This window comes from Gymnodraco acuticeps, unplaced genomic scaffold (genome assembly GCF_902827175.1).
Source record: "Gymnodraco acuticeps unplaced genomic scaffold, fGymAcu1.1, whole genome shotgun sequence".
NCBI lineage: Eukaryota > Metazoa > Chordata > Actinopteri > Perciformes > Bathydraconidae > Gymnodraco > Gymnodraco acuticeps.
The window spans coordinates 18,777-38,848 of NW_022991196.1; the positions used below are offsets into that span (position 1 = coordinate 18,777).

The 20,072-nt window shown below is 42.0% G+C and overlaps 1 protein-coding gene across 1 annotated transcript in view; it reads right to left on the reverse strand.

Moving 5' to 3' along the window:
• Positions 1 to 588: 588 nt before the first annotated feature.
• Positions 589 to 20,072, reverse strand: part of LOC117561249 (protein NLRC3-like) — a 42,384-nt gene continuing 22,900 nt past the window's right edge. Inside the window, 11 exon segments of the mRNA XM_034238541.1 lie at positions 589 to 2,267; positions 8,201 to 8,228; positions 8,392 to 8,435; positions 9,393 to 9,563; positions 9,954 to 10,127; positions 11,652 to 11,822; positions 12,179 to 12,352; positions 13,912 to 14,085; positions 14,865 to 16,369; positions 16,371 to 16,723; positions 16,914 to 17,149. Of these exon segments, the coding sequence (XP_034094432.1) occupies positions 8,215 to 8,228; positions 8,392 to 8,435; positions 9,393 to 9,563; positions 9,954 to 10,127; positions 11,652 to 11,822; positions 12,179 to 12,352; positions 13,912 to 14,085; positions 14,865 to 16,369; positions 16,371 to 16,723; positions 16,914 to 17,149 (3,016 nt within the window). The 3' untranslated portion in view covers positions 589 to 2,267; positions 8,201 to 8,214.

A 20,072-nucleotide genomic window follows, 5' to 3' on the forward strand; every position in this document is an offset into this window, starting at 1 on the left:
AAACAAGATTTGAAACTAAAAAGATAATTGTTTGGAATCTGAAAACGGAAAATCTAAAACTGAAAAATAGTTTTCAAATATCAACATATGTATAAAAGGAGTGGAGCTGTCTTTTTATGAAAAGTAATTAAGCTCGCTCCGACTTCTTTCTCTTTTTTTTAATCAAAAAAAGTGAACTATTCAGTCAGACATCAATTTATTATAAAAGCAAAGCAAGTAGATTTTCAAGCACTTTCTCCAAAATCCAAGCACTTTTCAAACCTTGAAAACACCACATGAAATGTACCCGTACGAACCCTGTTTTTAAGACCCCGCGGACACCCTGTTAAAACAACTTCAATTTAAATCTTCAGTGGATCCCTTTCAGCGGCCAGAGACACGTCTTAACCACAAATTAAAATAGCCTAACAAATATGGATTGAAGCAGAATACAAATCAAAAACATGTCATTTTTGGAAATGCTTATTCCTATTTTTCCAGTATTATTTGTTTTACTTTTGGTCTTAACGCCGCAGTTATTGGAAATCACACATTTGGTTCAGACCCATCACTGGAAAGCCCCATGAATGATAACACAGCCACACAAACACCTGACTAATAGCTCTTTTTTATTAACAGACATCATGAAAATGTCGACAGTAACAAAATTATTTTAGTCCATTAAAAAAAAGTGGGTTTGGATTGACAAGACTCCTCCCACAAAATAACTTAATGAGGGGGAGGGTAAAAGAAAGGGGGGGGGGGGTTGTGCTCCGACACGTAAATGTATCTGATATTTCGTCCTTCCTTGTATGTTACTCGTCTTAATGCGTTAGGAAAGACCGGCTTACAGCAGCTCAGTCCCATGTGACCCTCAGACCCAGCCCTGTCGAGGAAAGGGGAATATCCGACACATTTCACACGGTATTAAAATGGGGGCGACTCAGCAGGATCAGAGTTCCTGAATGATCTGAAAAACACTTCAGAGATGAGAAAGAATATCTGACTGCACGGTTACGTTTGTCTTTGATCACTACCACACAAGCCACACACACCTACGTTTCGTGTTTCACTGGCATCATTAAAAAGGGATGTTTGTGTTTTAAAGTAGGGTTGTATAAAAGTGTATTACCTACAGTAGATGACGATATTTCCTCTGCTTAACCTTGCCGTCAAACGAGGACCCAAAGCATTTTGTGATGCTCTCGCCAAAGCCAGACGCCATCGATAAAAGCAGTGATTTTATAAATCGCAGAACAAAAAGGCGTTGCTGTTCTACTTCTGCCTCTATCAGTTAGTTATTTTGTGTAAATCGTGTGACGTCAGTGAATCCAAACTATCTACTTTAAACACTAAAGTCACAAAATACCACCAAAAAAACCGTACTAGTTGAGGCAGCAGAAGTCGAGAAACTTCTGTGTTCAGCGATGTAAAAAATAACTGGTTTCTGACGATGGAGTTTGGTGGCTTTTAGAGAGCAGTTACTGTCGGTCATACCTGAACTATGGATATGCGACAACCCCACACACAATCTGATCTATCCCTTTCAGTCAGCAGGCTACTTTATTGATCCATTTCAGAGGACGACCCCCCGAAAAACAGGCTGGTAGGAAACACAATAAGCGAACAGAGAAACAGAAGCAGACACGAAAAAGTGAAGCACCATCAGAAAACATGATGGTAGTGAATTAAGAGAGAGGGGGGGTTATATACAGAGGGAGGGGCTGTCAGCGTGTGCCTTTGTCAACAATACAGGTCACCATGATTACATTTTTGCAAATCCAGCTGCTTAAAGAACATTAAAGGTAAAAGGGGTTTCCCCAGGAGGAGGAGTGTGAGAGCAGGGGCTGCACGCAGACCCCCAGAGTGGATCTGAACACACAGAGCGAGAGGGAGGAGGATAGAAAACGTCAACTTGTCCTGCAGGCATGGCTGAACTCTGCTCCCGCTACCCCTCACTTCCTTTGAGATAGACACAGGTGACAAGGGTGGAGGGACATGGACAGTGTTACGAGACAGGAGCCTTATTGTAGACACTGTAGTGTGTATATATATATATTATATATGTGTGTACTGTGTATGCAAGGTGTGTGGATGTGTCTCCTCATGTCATGTGTGTGTTACATGTGTCTCCCTTTGTGGCAGCAGTGTGTTTAGGCCTCGCTCTCCCCCGCTGACGAGGTGTTCTGCACCTCCTCCTCCAGGATGGGCACGATCAGGTTGTCCTTGGACATCAGGTTGTACTTCATGACGAAGCGCGTGAACCGGTGACACAGGAACGTCTCGTTCTGTAGGCAGAAAAACAGATCAAAACAAGGTCAATCTGGCGTTCTGATTCATTCAAGTCATTTATGGCGCTTTCCTGCAGCACGTAGCACGGTTTAAGCTTTTTGCTTTCCCACTAGGGCTAGTTCCGGCTCAGGGCTACTTTTTCACCTTTTTTCTGGCCCTCCAAAATGGAGGTTCTTACCGGGCCAACAACCGGGCTGCATATGCTAAACCACTCTCGACTGCTGATTGGTCAGAGAGAATCGCTGGCAAGGGGGGGCTACAACTACAACACAATGAACATATTTGACCGTGATTTAATTGTAATACACGTTTCAAAATGGTAATTGACATGATCGTTTCGGTAGTGACTAAATGGAATGGTAAGCAGGTAAATCCCACCATTTTGAAATAAATGTGTTTTAAAGTCTGAAATTCAGTGTGTTACTTTAAAGGTCTCTTATTATACTATTTTTAGGCATGTATTAAAGGTCTCAGATATATAAAAAAACATGTCTATGAAGTGTTTTTCTCAAAATACCAAACAGATCATGCATTCTAGCCTCATCCCCCTCTATTTCAGCCTGTTACTAAAGTGCTGATTCTGGGTCAGTAGCTTCAAACGTTCACACTTCAACATGAGGCATGTTGTGAGTTAAGATTAAGCAATAAGGTTGAGGGAATATGATACAACCTTGAGAACAAAATACTGTGGTCACTACCGAAACACTGGATGTTTTGTAAAAAATAAAGTATATTGACTTATCAACTAAAATGAAATGATACTGATTGGTTTAATGGTTTAATGCAATGGTTCTCAAACTTTTTCTGTCAGGCCCCCCCTTTGGACAAGAAAATAAGTCGGGCCCCCCCAACACAAATAGTCAGGCTCAGTGGCGGCGCCAGAGATTTATTTTGGGGGTGCTGTGGGGTAGCTTGACGTTTCATAGAGGGTGCTCAAATATTTAGGGTTTCCCATTAATGTCCCGGGCGCTACAGAGGAATGTTCTACCTCAACACTCCCCACGCAAATACACAGTGTGACAGTTACAATGAAGGCTCGAGGCATATAGGTGTAAGTAGGGGTAAAGTGCTATTTTTATAGGTGGTGTGTGGACCTCACATAGGGGGATCCGGGGGCAAGCTCCCCCGGGAAGATTTATTTTTAAATGTTGAAGTTAAAAGCATCAATCTGGTGCACTTTGAGAGCAACATGAAGAGCTCTATGGATACATCTCTCAACACCCATTTGAAACAGAACTGTAAACAGATTTACTTTTTCTTTATGGATATTTTACAAATCACTCCCCTTTTAAACTTTATTCTTGTTTCACTGTCATATAGTATTTCATACCTGTTTTTCATTTATTCTCTTATTTTTTATAACTATAATGATCATATAAACGTGTGCCTCGGAAATAATTGTTTACATTAATGGTGACCAAAACGTTTGAGACCCACTGAGATAACACTGAGAGAGTCCTTTAGCTCACTGAGCCTCTCAGTCTGACAGGAGAGGACTCTCCTCTACCTTGTTGTTGAAAAAACTCCTTATATCCGTTAGCGTAGCTCGCTAGCACCAGAAGCTAACAACAACGATCTCCGGTACCTGGTGCGTTCTCTCTCTCTTTCGCTCGCTCGCGCACACACACACAGAGCCAAGCTTTAATGAAACACACAGACCCAGACGTAATAGTACTGCATCATATTATTTTCGAATCAATAATTTTTCAATTTATGATTTTTTTTTTTTTTAATCTTTTTTTTTTTTTATAGCCATTTTTCCTCCTGGTCTCTCGCGCCCCCCCCCCCCCCCCCCCCTGGCATACCTCTGCGCCACCCAAGGGGGGGCGCGCCCCCCACTTTGAGAACCACTGGTTTAATGTATGTTCAATTTCAACAATCATCAACTCTGGAATCAATATGATCAGTGTTATGCATTTTACAAAGAAAGTTTGCATTAACATTTTTATGATTTGTATAAACTTTTTTGATTTGATTAAAAATTCACTTTTATTAATTTAATTGTGAAAACCCTCAAGAAATATTTGTTAAAATACTTTTTAGAGAAGGGAAGGTAAAACAATCTTAACAGGCTAATATAATACTTGTTTACTACAGTGTATGTACTATGTTTCGGTAGTGACCATTTTTGCTAGAGGAAGAATATTCCAATACAGTCTGAAAATACGATGAAAAAATGTACGGTTCTTTTACTAGATATGTGTAATTTAGATATGGTACAAAATATCAATGGACAAAGTTTTGGGAAAAAAACATACAACATTTCAAAACATTTCCAACCTGACTTTGGTCCAATTCGGTAGAATGGCCCATATACAGTATTGATTGTCCTTCCTCCTTATCTTCCAACCATTTGGACGCAGACTTGCATTTCCCCATAACGATGTTGATAACAACCGGCGTAAACGGACCTTCGCGCTATCAAGCAGTGAGCGTGCGATGTCCTGTTCAGATGACGTCAAATCCAACGGGATGCCATCAATAAACTACACAGAATCACACTACACACCTACGCAATGATTACATTCAGGCAGACTGTAGAATACAACCTCTTTGGACCATTTATATAGTTATTGGAAACAACCGTTTATTACTTTTTAATAGCCATAATTTTCGATAAATTGATTTATCAACTTTTAATACTTTTTACAGGGTTCTTACACCTTTTCCAAGGTCAAATTCAAGCACTTTTCAAGCATATTCAAGGTGCATTTCAAACTTATCAAGCATCTTACAGCTGTTGTAAATTACATATTTATATACACATACTTATCCTCAAATGATTATTTCCCTACCTCACATTAAATCAGATGTTCTTTATGCTATGAACAACCAGATGTGTGTTTCGTGATAGCATTCTACATGAGGATGACAAATTAAAGAAAAAGAAAACGAAGCGTAATATTTCAAAATGAGTGACCCATCTGTAAGTAGACTGGGCATCCCATATAACCTGGCTGAGCCAATATACAACAATCAGCCAAATAACTTTTCAATACATTCTTTATTAACATGTTGGAGGTCCTTAGGTTGGCAGTGAACATAAGGCTCTCCCAGGTTAGGCCAAAGGGTGCATTATATGCACACATATACTGTATCAACTCAAAGGTGAATTCTCCTTCAGATTGAATCAGAGATTATGCAAATCAAATCAACTTTCAATCAGTCTTTGAGCTCCTTGAGTTGAAAAAGCAAACAGAAAACCTGCACAGAACACTGCACTGAGTCATTCAAGGTCAGGCTAATAAGCATACGGCCTATAAAGCCCCTGTCACACTGTCCCGAAATTGACACCCGATGGACACACGATAAAGGAAATGTTCAAATTCGGCTCTGATCGTAACAACATCGCGCCATTCGTGAGGGCATCTTAAGCCATCGTATGACCGCCGGTGGAGTTTCTCAGGCTCCGGCAGCAACTTCGTGAGCGGCAACTTCGTAAGGCACTCGTGAGGGCATCTTGTCGAATCGTGTCATCTTCGTGTTATCATCGGTGCCATCGGGCATTCGCCCTCACTCTGATCGGGGCGAATGCCCGATGGCACCGATGATAACAAGATGCCCTCACGATGGCCTTACGAAGGGCAAAATGTACACACGAATTCAACACGAAAATGAACCTTCTCAAGGTCCTTCGGCTATTTTTTGGCATGCCAAAGATTTTGCCACCGCTCACGAAGTTGCTGCCGGAGCCTGAGAAACTCCACCGGCGGTCATACGAAGGCTTAAGATGCCCTCACGAATGGCCCGATGTTGCTACGATCACAGCCGAATTTGAACATTTCCTTTATCGTGTGTCCATCGGGTTTTTTATTGCACAACAAAATCATGTAAATATATTATGTAAATAACCCAATTTGTGTTCTGTGAAACTGAAAAGGATATAATATATTATTTTGAAGGCGAGTTGACAGGAAGTTGTTGTTGCTATGGAAACAACAACATGACAGAGAAAACGTAATATCTTCTACATATAAAGACGGATAAAGTAAAGAACAAAGTCTGAAGATATCAGTACAGTATCATAGTACTGTAACATAATTGTTTTTGTTACTTTTGTTGCAGTTGTATGTCTTAAATGTAATGTAAATGTTGCCTTCGTGTATGGTTCAGGGCCATCTTCGTGCGAAATTCACAATTCCATATTCGTGTGTCCATCGGGTGTCAATTTCGGGACAGTGTGACAGGGGCTTAAGGGAGGGTCTTTCAGTTCCTTGAGTTTGTCCGTTAGCTGTCTCTCCAAAGTCTCCAGATGTCTTTCCTTTTCCTTAGCAGCTCTTCCAAGGCCATGGGGCTTGGAGATGAAGCTTAGTTTTCTTTTTATGCAACTGTGTACTTCTACTCCACTACAGTTCAGAGGTACATGGTGTACTTTGACTCCACTACATGTATTTAATACCTTTAGTTACTTTACAGATGTGGATGAATGATGTGAAATATAATCAAGTGTTGAATCAGACTTTAGTTCCACCTGGAGTAAATTCACAGGCTACCCTGCAGTATACAAAGTCATTCAAACTAGCTGCACCTTTACCAGCTTTGAGAACACTTTCATGATCAATCATTATAAAACATATCATATATATTATTCTGAAATGGAGCCTCAGTGACCTTTGAGATATCACCCTCTTTCAATCCCAAGAAAACATTCCTCCTCAAAGACACATTCACCTCCGACAGACTTTCACTTGTGGACTAGAGTTATCCTGTGGATGAACTCAAGGAACACTATCTCCGCCTACAAGGCCTTCCCCTTCCCTCTTTCCCAAAGTGCAGCCTCTCCTACTAATAGGTGCAGATAACTTTCACCTCATTACCCCAACCAAAAGAGTCTCTTTGGGTCCACAGGGGGCACCAATAGCCCTCCAGCTAGGTTCAAATAAAGATCTCACTCCTCACCCATCAGTGCATCCACGGGAACGCTCCTTCATACCTCAAGGAACTACTCTCCTCACAAACCTCCAACCTCCATTCTACAACCAACCATCTGCTTCCCCCCCAGGACCAAACTCCGCACCATGGGGGGGCTTTCTGTTCACCTGTGGAATTCCCTCTCAGACAAACTGAGGACTCCACAGACCACTGACTCCTTTAAGAAGGGCCTAAAACCCTTTCTTTTTTTAAAGCCTTTTATTAAACTTGTGTTTCTTTAAAGAATAAGTATATTATGCCCCTTGTAGCACTTTGAGATTACTTTTAGCAATGAAAGGTGCTTTACAAATTAAATGCATTATTATTATTATTCTTATCATTAGGTTGGACACTCCAAGGGCCCCCCCTATTCAGGAGCCATCGGATGCCCCCCAGAGTCTCTTCACCCCAACTGGAACCCCCGATGCCGAACTCAGTCGTCAGGTGGAAGAACTATGGCAGATAGGTGTCCTCCCCTTTCAGGAAGAGCAAGGCATCACCAGATCCAAGCGCCCCTCCAGTCCAGTGGACCCCCTTCCAGCAGCTCATTGACCGGGTCCTGCGTCCCACTCTCAGTATGCAGATATCCGGATGACTACATCGTTCAAAGTGAGATGTTGGGGCAGGTGAAGGCGGGGCTCCAAGCTAACCTGAAGAAGAGTGAGTTGGGGTATCTGGGGTCAATGGAGTCTCCTCTCTGGTGCCGGGATGGGTGGGAGGTGGTGGTAGGTAGCAGCAGGAGTATGTGCAACACATCTTTCTTCTCAAGAAAAGCTTTAAGTACAATGGATTGTTTTTGTTCATTTCATATTGAGGAGAGCTAACAGGAAGTCTCTCATCAGCTGCAGCCTTCTTCTTTATTTTCCAAAATGCCTCTGCGCTCCTCTTCACGTCTCAAACTCGCCCCGTGATGAAGAAACTGAGAACAAATCAAACCTGAGCTTGCAGATTTGTCTGGAACACCAGAAGCACGTGTTGAAACCTCAATAAATAAACTTCACACGGTACGACCTCTCACCTTTCTGTGTGTCTTCACTTCCTGTCACCTGAGAGGAGAAGGAGAGAGAATGATGATGATGATGATGATGAAACAAAGAGAAACAGCTCAAATGATGAAGAGAGAAAGAAGAGTGTTGTTTTCCTCTGAGGTCACGCTCCATTAAAGAGTTTCATATCTGGATGGATGGAGGATATGGTTTCAGTACTCACAGGTCTTCTGGATCGTGGCTCTGATCGGCTCATATCCTCTGATCCTGTAGAGACGAACACAATCCAACAGTTTGAGATCCAGTTTAAAATAAGTGTTTGTTCTTTGAGTCAGCTTCAGAGTCCTGACTTCATGCTTTACATCCCATCATATCTCCTCTGCAAACACTACGACTGCCACAGCTCTCAGCTGCATGACAGGAAGTAACCAGTCATTGGTCTAGAACAGGGGGGTCCACACTTTTTTCACCGAGGGCCACATACAGAGAAATATATAAAGCTCTGGGCCGCTCTCTAGAGGAATGTTGTCTCATGAGTTCAGTTATAAGTCAGGAAACTCACATGAAGGTAAAGGATGCTTGTTACTTGAAGATGCTTTAAGAAACAAAGAGCTCTCAGCTCTCCAGAGGGTTTACTTTATTCTGTCAGCAGCTCATTCCTTAAAGCAGGAGCTTCAGATTGATTATAATTACAGGAAGTATGAAGAGTTTATTTCACGCTTGTTATAACAATAAGTTATTGGGCTTTTTTCTTATCAAGTTAGATTTGTTAGGAAATGTTTTCAGCTTGAATTGACTGCATGTATTTTAAAGGTGGGCTCATTAACACATGAATACTACTGTGTAATATATGTGTACATATATATTTAAGAAGTACAAGACAAGCAGAAGTTTCATGTGTGGGCCGTATTTCATTATATTTTCAAAATTTGCTGAGGGCCGCATTTGGCCCCCGGGCCGCAGTTTGGACACCCCTGGTCTAGAAACTAAAAACATCCCATGAGAACAGACTACCTTTCCCGCTCTTCTGTAAAACCCCATATGTCTGATAGAGAGTTGATACTAAAGTGTGGCTTTGCATGTTCAGCTGGCCTTCTGTAGTTGATGGAAGAATGGAAGAGCCTGCAGTCAGTGGGTAACATCACTGATCTGTTTCCCCAGTGAGAGAAACACCTCCCTGAGTTTCATACAATACTGCTGAACCAGCAGAGACCCCTCACTGACCTGAGGGTCTCCAGTCTGCAGTCTGGACTCTCCAGAAGATCTCTCAGCAGCTTCACATCTGAATCCTGCAGATCGTTGTATCTCAGGTCCAGATCTCTCAGATGGATGTTGGACTTCAGAGCTGAGGCCAGAGCAGAACAGCTGATCTCTGACAAACTGCAGCTCCACAGACTGAATAAAGAAAACATGATGAGGATACAAATCAGTTTACAATCAGATGTTACTCAACATTGAAATGAATGGGAACAAAAACATATGTCTTCTTCAGAAAGTTAACTTTATCCTGTAAAACTAATATTACTTCAGATGAACTTTATTCAGACGTTATCGTTTACTAAATATTAAAAACATAGATTTACTTTTAACAACTAACATCTATCACAGTTCCTTTAAGAATCAGTCAGCATGTATCTCTGCAGTTCTTACTTTAGTTACAAATGAAAGTATGAATAAAAGAACATTTACAACTGAATGGATGTAAGTTAATTACGTAGAAGAATCAGGTTGAATAACTAATGAAACATGAGATCTCCAGCAGTAACAGAGAGTCAGTGAACTGACCTGAGAGTCTCCAGTCTGCAGTCTGGACTCTCCAGAAGATCTCTCAGCAGCTCCACTCCTGAATCCTTCAGAGCGTTGTCACTCAGGTTCAGAACTCTCAGATGAGAGGGGTTGGACTTCAGAGCTGAGATCAGAGCAGAACAGCTGATCTCTGACAAACTGCAGCCTATCAGTCTGAATAAAGAAAACATGATGTAACTTTAGAAAACAATGTTCCTGTTTGAAATAACTCCAGGTTTAATAATCTGTTCAGAGTTAAACAGCGTTTCAAAGGTCTCCTATCAGGCTATCTCTACGCATATATTATGGGTCTCAGATATATACAAATATATAAAAACATGTCTATGATGTGTTTTGCTCAAAATACCAAACAGATCATGCATTTTAGAAATCCCTCATATCCCTCTGTTCCAGCTGTTAGAGGAGAGCAGGTTCGGGTCCTTAGCTTGAACAAAAAAGAAAGGAGGGGGAGCTAATGCCTGATCAGAATTCTACCAGCAGAAACTCAGGTAAATGCTGCCGTGATGAAACTCCATATCATGTTCCAAACCACATCAAGGATTCTCTCTGAAACAGGATGGAGCTCAAACTCTTTCTCTCTCAGGTTTACCACGAGGTGAGTTCCTTTTTACTTCCTGCTTCTTCACACAGACTCTCTCCAGCACAGGTTAGCTCTGAGTGTTAGCATGCTAATGTAAACACAGACCATATTACTTCCAGAACACGTCTCATTGTTTCTGACAGCAACGTTTCTGATTGGTTTCTCATGACGCAGCAAATCTGGATCAGCTCCGTTGTTCCCCCGTTTTTAGAGATGTGGGAACGGAGGAAAGAGAGAGGGGTTTGTTTCCTGACACTTTGTGAGTCTCCTGACACCGGGGACACATGGTGATGTAGAGAAGACATCACAAAGTGACTTTTGCATGATAGGAGACCTTTAACGTCAGAGATGATGTAGAAACAATCCACTGATGATCTGGAACTTTAACTTTGATCAGATGTTTATCAACTCCTTCATCTCCCTCACAGCTCATCAGTACTAACAGCATCTCCACTGACTCATGGAGCACAGAGTGAGTCAGTGGAAGCTCAAACACTCTCCCTCACACATTCACCTTCTCTTTGTTATCTGATCAATATTCAGTCTTTAGCAAAAATGGAAAAATCATTGTAATGTATTTGTAACGGAGGTGATCTCTGGGGCCATAGATCTCGGCCTCCGTCACGGATTGTGTAGCTTTGTTGGTGGTGAAATGTAGGTAGTGTGTGTGTCTGTATGTGTTTTAGTTTGTCTGTCTCTGTTTGCTGGTTTCATGTTAAAAGTGTTCCCCTTCCTTGTCTGTGGCTGTTGATTGTGTGCACCTGGTGCCCTGTGTTGCCTCCCCCCCCCCCCCCCACCTGTGTCTAATTGCTGATTAGTGTGTATTTAGGGTCTGTTGCCCTGTCTGTTTTGAGGCTGGGAGTGTGTGTGAGATCCCTGTGGTTGGTGACGGTGTGCACATGTTCGGCAGGATTGAGGCTGTGAATCTTTGTGTCACATGTTTATGAGGTAATAAATGCCCACACCGGCTTGTATTTTGGACGTTCTGCCTCTGTCTCCTTCCTTGGTCGGGCCGCTCAATTGTCAGCTTCACAGTATTTTTTTCAAATTCAGAAAATGATAAACACAAACAGATGAAGTTCAGTCAGTGAACTGACCTGAGAGTCTCCAGTCTGCAGTTTGGACTCTTCAGTCCAGAACTCAGCAGCTCCACTCCTGAATCCTGCAGATCATTGAAACTCAGGTACAGCTCTCTCAGATGGAGGTTGGACTTCAGAGCTGAGGCCAGAGCAGAACAGCTGATCTCTGATAAACTGCAGTGCCTCAGACTGAATAAAGAAAACATGATGAGGATACAAATCAGTTTATAATCAGATGTTACTCAACAACTCAACACTCACTTTATCCTGTAAAACTAATATTACTTCAGATGAACTTTATTCAGACGTTATCGTTTACTAAATATTAAAAACATAGATTTACTTTTAACAACTAACATCTATCACAGTTCCTTTAAGAATCAGTCAGCATGTATCTCTGCAGTTCTTACTTTAGTTACAAATGAAAGTATGAATACAATAACATTTATAACTGAATGGATGTAAGTTAATGCCGTAGAAGAATCAGGTTGAATAACTAATGAAACATGAGATCTCCAGCAGTAACAGAGAGTCAGTGAACTGACCTGAGAGTCTCCAGTCTGCAGTCTGGACTCTCCAGAAGATCTCTCAGCAGCTCCACTCCTGAATCCTTCAGAGCGTTGTAACTCAGGTCCAGATCTCTCAGATGAGAGGGGTTGGACTTCAGAGCTGAGGCCAGAGCAGAACAGCTGATCTCTGACAAACTGCAGCCTATCAGTCTGAATAAAGAGAACATGATGTAACTTTAGAAAACAATGTTCCTGTTTGAAATAACTCCAGGTTTAATAATCCGTTCAGAGTTAAACAGCGTTTCAAAGGTCTCCTATCAGGCTATCTCTACGCATATATTATGGGTCTCAGATATATACAAATATATAAAAACATGTCTATGATGTGTTTTGCTCAAAATACCAAACAGATCATGCATTTTAGAAATCCCTCATATCCCTCTGTTCCAGCTGTTAGAGGAGAGCAGGTTCGGGTCCTTAGCTTGAACAACAAAAAAAGGAGGTGGAGCTAATGCCTGATCAGAATTCTAGCAGCAGAAACTCAGCTAAATGCTGCCGTGATGAAACTCCATATCATGTTCCAAACCACATCAAGGATTCTCTCTGAAACAGGATGGAGCTCAAACTCTTTCTCTCTCTCAGGTATACCACGAGGTGAGTTCCTTTTTATTTCTTGCTTCTTCACACAGACTCTCTCCAGCACAGGTTAGCTCTGAGTGTTAGCATGCTAATGTAAACACAGACCATATTACTTCCAGAACACGTCTCATTGTTTCTGACAGCAACGTTTCTGATTGGCCCGTTGGTGTAAAGCCCGCCCACATTTTAGTAATGGCGTCATGACGCAGCAAATCTGGATCAGCTCCGTTGTTCCCCCGTTTTTAGAGATGTGGGAACGGAGGAAAAGAGAGAGGGGTTTGTTTCCTGACACTTTGAGAGTCTCCTGACACCGGGGACACATGGTGATGGAGAGAAGACATCACAAAGTGACTTTTGCATGATAGGAGACCTTTAACGTCAGAGATGATGTAGAAACAATCCACTGATGATCTGGAACTTTAACTTTGATCAGATGTTTATCAACTCCTTCATCTCCCTCACAGCTCATCAGTACTGACAGCATCTCCACTGACTCATGGAGCACAGAGTGAGTCAGTGGAAGCTCAAACACTCTCCCTCACACATTCACCTACTCTTTGTTATTCTGATCAATATTCAGTCTTTAGCAAACATGGAAAAATCATTGTAATGTATTTGTAACGGAGGTGATCTCTGGGGCCATAGATCTCGGCCTCCGTCACGGATTGTGTAGCTTTGTTGGTGGTGAAATGTAGGTAGTGTGTGCGTCTGTATGTGTTTTAGTTTGTCTGTCTCTGTTTGCTGGTTTCATGTTAAAAGTGTTCCCCTTCCTTGTCTGTGGCTGTTGATTGTGTGCACCTGGTGCCCTGTGTTGCCTCCCCCCCCCCCACCTGTGTCTAATTGCTGATTAGTGTGTATTTAGGGTCTGTTGCCCTGTCTGTTTTGAGGCTGGGAGTGTGTGTGAGATCCCTGTGGTTGGTGACGGTGTGCACATGTTCGGCAGGATTGAGGCTGTGAATCTTTGTGTCACATGTTTATGAGGTAATAAATGCCCACACCGGCTTGTATTTTGGACGTTCTGCCTCTGTCTCCTTCCTTGGTCGGGCCGCTCAATTGTCAGCTTCACAGTATTTTTTTCAAATTCAGAAAATGATAAACACAAACAGATGAAGTTCAGTCAGTGAACTGACCTGAGAGCCTCCAGTCTGCAGTTTGGACTCTTCAGTCCAGAACTCAGCAGCTCCACTCCTGAATCCTCCAGAGGGTTCTTACTCAGGTCCAGATGTCTCAGATGGGAGGGGTCAGACTTCAGAGCTGAGGCCACGACTTCCCAGTGAGTCTCTGAGAGTCCACAGCGAGCAAGTCTATAATAACACATATATTACAACATGTGTTAAAAAAGAGGAAACATAATGACCTCAAGCATTTGATGAAAAACATATTTGACATGTTCTGATTGAGATTTGCTGTTAGTCCATTTTATATATAATCATATATGATAGAGTGTAATGAGTTGTCAGTGTGATCTGATCACAGGTCTGTGCTCCTGCTGTCACTGACTGTTACCAAAGAAACAGAAATTAAATAAATCACTTGACAATATTAGAGATGTACATATTTAAATGTTGATTAATATTTAGATGTGAATGATGGATGTTTTGTCTTCTCTGAGCATCTGGAAATGTATTGCGCACAAACACAGTTAACAAACCAATAAAGTTTCAATATTCTAAACTGAATACCATCAGATGTTCTCACTGTATGAGTATTAAGACATAACTCTGGTATTGGTGGGATATGATATAGATCTGATTTTAAACTCTAAAACATTGTGATAAAAACGTGTGTGTTTAATGATAAAGAAACTAGAAAGTAATAATAACTGATAACTGTAAGTCCTGCTGTGTGGTTTGATCACATGCTGAGAAACCTCTGAAGTCCTTCATGTGTTTGACATGTCGCCTCCATCACTCAACATGAAGAGAGAAACGCTTCAGTTTAACTATTATTATAAATAAATAGAAGAACAGTGTTGGTTTATTTTGCTCTCAGTATTTAAACAGCAGAAATGTTATAGTGTTTATTTGAATAATTAAACTCCTGATCCACATTAGTTTATAAAGTGAATCACATCTGGACTTACTGTGCCTTCCTGCAGTTCCTCACAGCTGGAATCAGTCTCTGTTTCCCCTCAGGTGATGTTTTGTACTGACTCAGGTCCAACTCATCCAGAACCTCCTCTGACATCTGCAGCATGTAGGCCAGAGCAGAGCAGTGGATCACAGAGAGTTCCTTCTCTGATCTGTTCTCTGACTTCAGGAACTCTGTGATCTCCTGATGTACTGAGAGGTCCTTCATCTCTGTCAGACAGTGGAAGATGTTGATGCTCCTGTCAGGAGAGATGTCACCACTGTTCATCTCCTTCAGGTTGTTGATGGCTCTCTGGATGGTTTCTGGTCTGTTGTCTGTGCGACCCAGCTGGCCTCCTAACAGTCTCTGAATGAATGTTAGTATGTTGTCTGTGCGACCCAGCAGGCCTCCTAACAGTCTCTGGTTGGACTCCAGAGAGAGGCCGTGGAGAAAGCGGACAAACAGGTCCAGGTGGCCATTTTCACTTCTGAGGGATTTCGCCATGGCTCCCTTTAGGAAGACATCCAGGGATGGGTAATCATGATCACTGTTGTTGATATAGTCTCCCTGCAGGAAGTGCTTCAGTACCGCTGTGTCTCTGTTGGTGTAACAGTGGAACATGTAGACTGCAGCCAGAAACTCCTGAATGCTCAGATGAACAAAGCAGTAGACTGTTTTCTCAAAGATCACACTGTCTCTTTTGAAGATCTCTGTACAAACTCCTGAGTGCACCAAGGCCTCTGTGACATCAAGACCACAGCGCTGCAGGTCTTCTTGGTAGAACATGATGTGTCCTTTCTCTAGCTGTTCAAACGCCAGCCTCCCCAGCTTCAGAAGAAGCTCCCTGTCAGCCTCCGTCAGCTGCTGTGGACTCGTCTCATGTCCCGCTTCATACTTCTGCTTCTTCCTCTTGGTCTGGACCAGCAGGAAGTGTGAGTACATGTCAGTGAGGGTCTGGGGCAGCTCTCCTCTCTGGTCTGTAGTCAACATGTGTTCCAGAACTGCAGCAGTGATCCAGCAGAAGACTGGGATCATGCACATGATGTGGAGGCTCCTGGAGCTCTTGATGTGAGAGATGATTCTGCTGGACAGGTCTTCATCACTCGATCTCCTCCTGAAGTACTCCTCCTTCTGGGCGTCAGTGAAGCCTCGTACTTCTGTCACCCTGTCCACGCACTCAGGAGGGATCTGATTGGCCGCTGCAGGTCTGGAAGTTATCCAGACGAGAGCCGAGGGAAGCAGCTTCCCCCTGATGAGGTTTGTCAGCAGCACATTGACTGAGGACTGCTGTGAGACATCAGACACAACCTCATTGTTACTGAAGTCCAGAGAAAGTCTGCTTTCATCCAGGCCGTCAAAGATGAGCAGCACTTTGCAGACAGCCAGCTGCTCTGCTGTGACCTTCTGTAAGGTTGGATGGAAAACATGGAGCAGCCTGAGAAGACTGTACTGCTCAGCTTTGATCAGGTTCAGCTCCCTGAAGGAGAGCGGGATCACCAGACTGACATCTTGGTTTCCCCAAACCCTCGGCCCAGTCCAGAGTGAACTTCTGCACTGAGAAGGTTTTTCCAACTCCAGCGACTCCGTTGGTCAGGACCGCTCTGATGAGAGTGTGTTGGTCAGGTAAGGCTCTAAAGATGTCCTGGCACTTGATTGGAGTGTCATGGAGGGTCTCTTTCTTGGAAGCTGTCTCCAGCTGCCTCACCTCATGTTGGGTATTAACCTCTTCACTCTGGCCTTGTGTGATGTAGAGCTCAGTGAAGATGCTGTTGAGGAGGGTTTCACTTTGATCAGTTCCTTCAGTCACACGTTCACATCTCCTCCTCAGACTGAGCCTATGTTCATCTAAAACCTGCTGCAGACCACATTCTGCTGGAAGAGAAGGAAACAGGAGAGAATCAGGAAAATGCTCTTGAGAATATAACAATAAAACTAATAAAAACAGACTGAGTTTAAATGTTTTATAAACATTTTAATGTCTTTGTTCTTCAACAGAATACCTAATAAAAAAACAAATGAACCAGGAAGAGGAATAAGACGCTGCATGAGTTCGGCCTCTTACCTCGTACAGAGCTGGTCTGACTGGCTGTCTGCAGGCCAGCTCTGGTTATGGGTCTTTCTCCACACTGGGGACAGGAGGGGTCTCCTGATGGAGGTCTCTGCTCCCAGTATGAGGTGATGCACTGTCTGCAGAACCAGTGTCCACAGCTGGTAGAGACTGGATCCTTCAGGACGTCCTGACACAGAGCACAGCTGGACAGCTGCTCCTCCACAGGAACACCACTCTTCCTCTTCCCTCTGTGGAGAGGAACACATCCTTTATAGCACTTTGCTTCAGAAGGGCTGATTCTCACCAAAGGTACAACAAGTGGGCACTTTCTAGTTTGATCTTTAAAAAAAGGTCTATATAATATATACCCTTGTGATCAGGAAGATAGCTTACAGTTCACATGATCATAAAACCAGAGAGCCTCCTGTCTGGATTCATCACCCAGAGGAGCACATGTTCCCTGTATCTACACACACAGCTGTATTAACCTGGTTCACTATAAACCCAATTTAAGAAAATGCTGCCCCACAATGCCTTGCAGCCGCAGCATTTGCCGTCACTCAACAGTCGTTGACGGAAATAACCGATTATGACCGAGAAATGATATCATGAAAGTTACGGTGCTTATTAAGCTTTTTAAAACGTATGTGGTAAGTTGCCAAAGTGCTTTGTTCTGAACGTTCATCAGTATTATAATCAAAAAGAGAAATATGAACGTTAGTTTTTACTGAAATGATCAAATAAAGTCAACATCTCACAGTCTTTACTGAGCTGTGTGGGGTTTGTTCAACTTTTAAAAGATGTTTGAATGGTGATGTACACAGTGATAGATGTTAAGGACTAACGTTTATAATAAATACATCTGTATTGATTTTAAGATCTTTTCATCAATCATACGTATTGGGATCATTTGTATTAATGTGGACCGGAGGGAGAGGGTGACGAGCATACGTTTCACTTTCATTTTTTATTTCAATTCCAACTTTGGTCATGAAGAATATGTTTCTCTGTTGTCCACGTTCATAAAGCAACAGCATCAGAGCACAGAGTCTCTAGATGAGTTTACAGGAGTCCCTCGTTCTTATTAAACATCCATGTTGTAGTCCGCTGTATAGAAAACTGTAGTTTCCATGGTTACCCCACAGCAGCAGACGCACATTCAGAACGTCCGCTGGCGCATCATAAACACGTCGGATAGTGAAAATGCAGTCGGATTCTCTAAAGTACCGCGGTCTCTTCTCCTAAGTCCTTTTGAATTCTCCTATCCACTATCCCTTAACCCCGTGACGTTTCACTCAGAGGTCAAGGAATAGGAGATCAGGGTTGCATTCCAATAGTCCATTTAGCTTAGGAACCTTCCTAACGGAGTGAAATGACCCGGAAGTCCCTCAGTGGCAGCCATGATAAGTGCCGTTCCAATTCTCCAAATGAAAGGAAAGGAGGTTTCAAACTTCCTTTATAACCTCCTTTAGCTTAGGAACCACTGGACCTCCCTAACCGAAAGGAGAGGAGAAAATGCTGCCCCACAATGCATTGCAGCCGCAGCATTTGCCATCACAACAGTCGGCCGTTCACGGAAACAACCAATTATGACCGAGAAATGATATCATGAAAGTTACGGTGCTTATTAAGCATTTTAAAACGTATGTGGTAAGTTGCCAAAGTGCTTTGTTCTGAACGTTCATCAGTATTATAATCAAAAAGAGAAATATGAACGTTAGTTTTTACTGAAATGATCAAATAAAGTCAACATCTCACAGTCTTTACTGAGCTGTGTGGGGTTTGTTCAACTTTTAAAAGATGTTTGAATGGTGATGTACACAGTGATAGATGTTAAGGACTAACGTTTATAATAAATCAAGGTCAAGGAATAGACGATAGGGTTAGAACTTAGGAGCTGATTTTTGGACTATTCGACTGCAGCCATGGTACTGACACCGGGGGTCAGTTTATTCGCCTGCAAGAAAAGGCGCTAGCGCGGGACCGTAGCAGGATGTGACGCATATTTTAGTTGACCTAATTAAAACCGTTTTGTTTTTTATTTATGTGTCACAGTATCACCTCAAAATACAAGATACGAAACATTTTCAACCGTGCAAGAAAATATAAATAGTCCTACAAATACTTTTATTTTATCTCCTTATTTTTGTCTAAGCTCAAGGGAGCCAGAGCATGCGGCTCGAGGGCTGCGGGTTGCCGACCCCTGGCCTAGTGGTTAAAGCACGTTATTGAATTATTGTTTTTATGTGTTATATTTGATGAAAGAAATATTTAGAGTACATACTTTCATCGGAGGAAAGTAGAAGGTCAATGATAGAAATATAGAATATAAAAAATCAAGAAGATACTATAAGTGATCTCTACAATAAAACAGTTAAGTGCAGGATGCACAAAGATATTAATAGGAGGAGGTGCAAAACAGAAAAACGAATGAACCTTTATTTAAATAATACTTTAGATTAAGGTCTTCTTTTAAATAAGAAAAAAGCTTTGGGGGTATCTATCTACAGATAAATATTAAGCCTGACAAAGTACTTAACGTCTAATATATTGCTTTCCTGCAATGTTAACTTTGTTGAAGCACTTATTTGAACTGATATTATACATATGAATTATACTCTTATGTATGTAGATAGCATAATAAATGTGCAGAATATGACAGTTTAATGGTGGAGGTACACACATATTGAAAGATGTCTTGTGTCTGACTGTTGAGGAACCTCAGCTGCGACCCAAGTTTTTCATTCATTGCATAACTACACCGTAGTTGTGTGTATGATATGTCAATAAACCTTGAAAGTCTTGAAGTCTTGAAAGGGATGTGCAAAATAGCCATAATATACAGTCTTTAATTAACTATTAGTAGAGAATAACGAGTAATGAATATACTTTATTACTCGTTTCCATTCATGTCAATTGCAGATAAATGTTTAGTCTTCTCAAGCACCAACTATCAAATATCTCTCCTGATTGTTGGCACTTGACAATCACCTTCCCTGAATTTTACTCAGGTGTAACTAAAGTCTGATTTAAGGGTTGTTTATATTTCACATCATTAATCAGAATCTGCAAAGTAACTAAAATAAATGTAGTGGAGTAAAAATACCAGGTCAACCTCTGAATTGTAGTGGAGTAGAATTACAAAGTAACAATGAGCTGTCATGTGGGTAT